The sequence below is a fragment of the Macadamia integrifolia genome, chromosome 3 (genome assembly GCF_013358625.1).
Source record: "Macadamia integrifolia cultivar HAES 741 chromosome 3, SCU_Mint_v3, whole genome shotgun sequence".
In the NCBI taxonomy this organism is placed as follows: Eukaryota; Viridiplantae; Streptophyta; class Magnoliopsida; order Proteales; family Proteaceae; genus Macadamia; species Macadamia integrifolia.
The window spans coordinates 15,816,058-15,822,199 of record NC_056559.1 but is presented as its reverse complement, the minus strand read 5'-3'; the positions used below and the strand labels follow the sequence as shown (position 1 = coordinate 15,822,199).

At 35.0% G+C, this 6,142-nt stretch overlaps 1 protein-coding gene across 1 annotated transcript; it reads right to left on the bottom strand.

Annotated features, from left to right (window-relative positions):
* Positions 1-1,092: 1,092 nt before the first annotated feature.
* On the bottom strand, positions 1,093-1,440 carry LOC122074189 (chaperone protein dnaJ 11, chloroplastic-like). Its single transcript, XM_042639047.1, has one exon. The coding sequence runs from the start codon at positions 1,438-1,440 to the stop codon at positions 1,093-1,095; it is 348 nt and encodes a 115-aa protein (XP_042494981.1).
* Positions 1,441-6,142: the final 4,702 nt, after the last annotated feature.

Genomic DNA, 6,142 nt, shown 5'->3' with positions numbered 1-6,142 from the left:
AGAAGGTAGGTAAAACCCCCCATGTTCCACATCCATTGACTGCCTATTATCCCCATTATCTCCCCCACTGAAATCTGAAATTAATCTATGTTTATCAAGCCATCTATTTTCTGCTAAAACTTGAAATTAATCCCTGTTGTTTTACCTTATTAGTTGACTGATTTCAGAGAACTACGCGGGTTGATTATTATGCTTAGTGTCTTGATTGATGTGTGCCAAACCTAACACATATTTGACGTCATGTTCCCTTCCCCATACCCCCATTTGACGTTTGGGTAGTTTTAAGTGTTTTTTCATGCTTAAATTATTATTGACCAAAGCTGCCCTGTTAATTAGTCTATTATCTTGCATGTTAAATCTGTACTTTGCTGAGCAACTTTGAACCCAACCCAATTCAAGAGCTATTAAGTGTTCCTTACTCTAGCGGATTGACCCCTTGTAGGAAACCTAGCTGCCTAGGCATCCTCCCTACATCACTATAGTTTTTCTATATTTAGCAATTATTTTATACACAATTAAGCAAAGACTGATGGGTTTAAATTGATTCAACTCCGTAGGGTGATTCTATTTAGGTATTAGATGTGCCATCTCCCAACTCTTTGACACTATCTTTTACAAGTCATAACAATAATTTAAATGCATTTATAGATTCTATACAAAAATACCATAGAGCATGAGAATTCGGTCCTATCATAATTATACTATCTTCTCAAATTATCCATTACATTCGAAAAGTGGATCTATGTTGAGTATCTATTCTATTCCTAAATAAATATTATGAATCCAATGCACTACAATGGTAAGGACCTCTCATGTATGGAACCAACAATTATCATCAAGAATTTTTGGTTACTTAACCAACGGTAGTTTATGCAAATTTCTATTTCATTTCATATAATTTCATCAACTATACAATAAGATCTCTCCGAATGTACAAAGGGACATGATCAAGTTTTTTTTTTTTTTGCCAGATTTTTCTTGGCTTCGGGACTCTATTTTCTCTAACTATTTTTGAACTTGAATCTCAATTAGTTTAAATCTTTAAATTTTAAAAGAAAGGGGAAGAAAGACCCCAACAACTGAGACATTTGTTTACCAGCACTGATCCGTCTCCCAATTCCTGTGAGTATAGCCAGAAAATCCAGACATGGAAGACGCCGCTGACTCCGCTGCGTAGGCAGAGGCGGACGACGGAGATCTATAAAGTCGTTTCTGGCTGAAGAGGTCACGGTCGTAAACGTTGCACTTCTGAGGATCGGAGAGAGTGGAGTAGGCAGCGTGTATCTTCATGAATTCATTTGCCGATTTGTCTTTCCGATCTGTTGCCACCGCATCGGGATGACAAATGTGTGCCACCCGCCGATACGCCGCTTTGATCTCCTGAGATGTAGCACCCTTTGGTATACCGAGCACCTCATAAAGCGATGCTGGTGAAGCCATGTTGGAAGTATAGAGGTGAGGTTGTTAGATTTCCAAAGATAGTGGGCTTGATTAATTACTGAGCCAGTACTTAATGATGGGAGTCTTGACTACATGGGCCGGTTTAGGCATGTCACCTTGGTTTGGTTTGAGGTGGGCTAGTCTTGGACATTGTGGAAGTGTGCCAAGACTGGGACAATATTTTATGTATTATATAAAAGAGGGTCCCTGCAGCTACGTGAATTACCTTGTTCTTTTCTCCACAAAAAAGACAATTGATTGGTATTCACGGGAGGTTGCAGAAGATCCTTCTTTAGAGTGTTTTTATCTCTTAAGGAAATTAGTATTCTTTATCCTTCTTCATCAAGTTTTATCTCCTTCAAGGTATGTTTCTTATCTTCCATTTTATGTTTGAAGGTTGTGGATTCTATTTCTAAACCTACTATGTTGTACTGTGACAACATCTCAGCTGTTTTCTTCTTAAAGAACAACAAGAAATCTGGTGGTTCAAAGCATATTGAGATAAAATATCTCGTGGTAAGGGAAAAGGTCAATGAGAGGCAAATTATATTGTTAGATTTCCAAAGATAGTGGGCCTGATTAATTACTGGGCCAGTACTTAATGATGGGAGTATTGACTACATGGGCCGGTTTAGGCATGTCACATTGGTTTGGTTTGAGGTGGGCCAGTCCTGGACATGGTGAAAGTGTGCCAAGGCTGGGACAATACTTTATGTATTATATAAAAGCAGGTCCCTGCAGCTACGTGAATTACCTTGTTCTTTTCTCCACAGGAAAGACAATTGATTGGTATTCACGAGAGGTTGCAGAAGATCCTTCTTTAGAGTGTTTCTATCTCTTAAGGAAATTGGTATTCTTTATCCTTCTTCATCAAGTTTTATTTCCTTCAAGGTATGTTCCTTATCTTCCATTTTATGTTTGAAGTTTGTGGATTCTATTTCTAGACCTACTATGTTGTACTGTGACAACATCTCAGCTGTTTTCTTCTCAAAGAACAACAAGAAATCTGGTGGTTCAAAGCATATTGAGATAAAATATCTCATGGTAAGGGAAAAGGTCAATGAGAGGCAAATTATATTGTTAGATTTCCAAAGATAGTGGGCCTGATTAATTGCTGGGCCAGTACTTAATGATGGGAGTATTGACTACATTGGCCGGTTTAGGCATGTCACCTTGATTTGGTTTGAGGTGGGCCAGTCCTGAACATTGTGGAAGTGTGCCAAGGTTGGGACAATACTTTATGTATTATATAAAAGAGGGTCCCTGTAGCTACGTGAATTACTTTGTTCTTTTCTCCACAAGAAAGACAATTGATTGGTATTCACGGGAGGTTGCAGAAGATCCTTCTTTAGAATGTTTCGATCTCTTAAGGAAATTGGTATTCTTTATCCTTCTTCATCAAGTTTTATCTCCTTCAAGGTATGTTCCTTATCTTCCATTTTATGTTTGAAGTTGTGTTTTAGAATTCTGTATAGATTATTTCATATTCTTGGTTTGGGGTCTTGGAATTCAAACCCTATAGAATTATTTAACAAATGGTATCAAAGCCATACATATTAGACCTAGAACCAATTTCATTTTGGAAGATGATTGTATAAAAAAAAATGATGGTTCTGCCAAGATTTTATTTTATAGATGATTCTCCTGGTGTTCATGTTAATGATTTATTTCTTTAAAAGGAAAAGTATGTTATTATTTTATTTTGATTATATGTTCATACATATATTCATCCAAATTTTTATTCTCTTTAGAAGAAATGTTGATGATGATGTTTTATAATATATATATATATATATATATTTTATCGTATCATCATTTGAAAATTTCTAATTCTGATTAAAATAAATCTTAAAAATTCTAATTTTGATTCAAAGAAAGTAGTTTTTTCTTTTAGTTTTCTGTTTGTAATTAATGAAGAAAAAAAATTATGTGTGAGTTATTTCACAAGTTAACGTCATCATTATTTCACAAAAATAAATAAAATTTAATATTACAAAGTTATGACATTATGACATTAATAATTCTAAAGTTTCTTTGAAAATATAAATGACATTACCACATGGTGTAATGCCAATTAAAAGGATAGAAAAGAATTTCTTAAAGTTGAAACTTAAAAAGTTTTATTAAATAAAAGATGTTAGAATTTGAAGATTTATTATTGAAAATTGAATTGTCTTTTAATTACTATGTGTATTTAATATTTTTGTGTGACTTAATAACAAGTCAAGTATTTATTTTTGGCTCATAATTATACACCTCATTTATTTGTTGAATAAGTTATCATAAGTTTAGCCATTTATTATTAATAAATGTTTAATTAAGTTATACTTCATTGGCTATATATATTATTAGCCTTTGATTATAATTATGTTTTCTGTGGGCACCTTTTTTTTTTATATATTTTTCACCTTCAAGTATGATTTGACATCCTTGGATCATTTTCGCATGCATACTTAATGAATGACTTGTATTGGATGTCCAATAATTCTAGTGCATGTTTTATTACACTTACATTTTGAAATACCCATTTAAATTTAGTGTAATGTGTATCTTCCACATAGTAGGCTACAAAGTTGATGACATATACCCAAAGGTGATGTCATCTAAGTAATAAAGGGGATTGTGAGGGAGGGAGAAGTAATTCACCAAAATGACACTTTAAACTCTCTGATAATTCCATCATTGTAGCAAAGTTGGTGGTATATGCCCAAAGGTGATGCCACCTAAGGAAAAAGAATTGACATGCACAGGTGTATAGGAAAGAATGATAATCTAAGAGTCCTATATGCCCAAAGGTGATAGAATATCCGATAATTATTGTTTCATTCACGGTAAATGTGGATTTATAAAATGACCAGTGCATCTTTTATCCCAAAGGGTAAAGATGTAGTTTCGGTTGTGACTTTTATGTGGTTTAAATTGCTAGCCAATGTTGTTTTTGGTATGTTTGTATCATGCCTAAGATATGCTCCCATTTTTGTTTTGCATGTGTTTATTATTCTATCTTTACCAAAGAATGTCTATTCCCGGATTTCTCTTCTCCACTGTCTCTATTCTTTCTAGGAACAATTACCAGAAATGGAAGGAAGAGTTAAATATTGCCTTAGCCATGGCGGATTTGGATATTTCTATTAGGGAAACAAAGCCTATGCTTACTGGGACAAGCACCACTGAAGAAAAAGCCAAATTAGAAAAATGGGAAACTGCAGATAGGAAAAGTGTACTTATTATGAAGAAATCCATCCCTGAGGATATGAAAGACAGCGTTGAGAAGAAGGATACAGCCAAAGAATATCTTGCCACTATCAAAGAAGTTTTTCATGTTTCCCAATTGACTGAAAAGAGAGATTTAATTAATCAACTGACTTCAGCTAAATTTAATGGAAATGGGAGTGTCGGGGAGTATCTTCTCCAGTTAGCCTCTATTGCAAAGAAACTCAAAGACCTTAGGACTACACTGGATGATGATTTTCTAGTTCATCTTGTGCTTAAATCTCTCCCACAGCTGTATGAAACTCTCAAGACTACGTATAATGCTTAGGACAGAAATGGACCATAAAAGAACTCATTTTTATCTGCACACAGGAAGAGAACAACAGGAAAGAAAAAAGAAAAATTGAGAGTGCCAATGCTACAGTTCATAAGGGTGCTGGACCTTATAGAAATAATAGGAGATTTGGAAAGAAAGGTAGGTTCAAGCCTTATGACAAGCAAAATAGAGACAAGGAACCTCATTGTGATAACCTCAAAGGGGAACAAAAGCACATGAGCAATGTTGAGTGTTTCTGGTGTCACAAAAAAGGGCACATGAAAAAGGATTGTAGGGCTAGGCAAGCTTGGTTGGCCAAGAAGGAAACTGGTACTTACTTGTCTCTCGTTTGTTTTGAATCATTTGTTGTTGATGCTCCTGTGGATTCTTGGTGGGTTGACTCAGCCTCCTCTATTCATGTTACTCATTCTCTGCAGGGGTTCATAAGAAGGAGGATACCAAGCGAGAATGAGGTGGTGGTGTTCGTAGGGAATGGAGTGCAAGTTGCAGTTGAAGCTATAAGAGTAGTCAGAATTTATTTAGACAGTGATGTATTTTTTTATCTAGAAGATACAGTTTATGTACCTTCCATGAGGAGGAATTTACTTTCAGTTTCTAAACTTTCCCATGTTGGATATTCATTTATTTTCAACAAAGAAGGCTTCACTTTATTTAATAATTTACATATGAGTGGGAATGGTTGTTTGATTGATGGCCTATATAGATTGAATTGTTATCAACCATTAGTAATGAATGTTAGTTCTAAGCGTCCTTTGCTTAATGAGCGTTCTTCTATGCTATGGCATAGACGTTTGGGTCATATTTCAGTGCAAAAAATAGAGAGATTAATTAAAGATGGGATCCTTAAGCCATTGGATTTCCAGGATTTGCATGATTGTGTGAGCTGCATGAAGGGGAATATGACCAAAAAGTAGGAATATGAAGGCAGCCAGGAGTAGTGAATTACTTGAGTTAATTCACACAGATATTAGTGGTTCTATTCCCACTCCAGCACTTGGTGGTCAGCAATATTTTATCACTTTTATTGATGGCTTCTCACTCTATGGGTATGTTTATCTCATTTCTGAGAAGTCAAATTCTTTGGATACATTCCTGATTTATAAAGCAAAGGTGGAAAATTTTCTATCAAAGAAAATTAAGATAGTGAGGTCT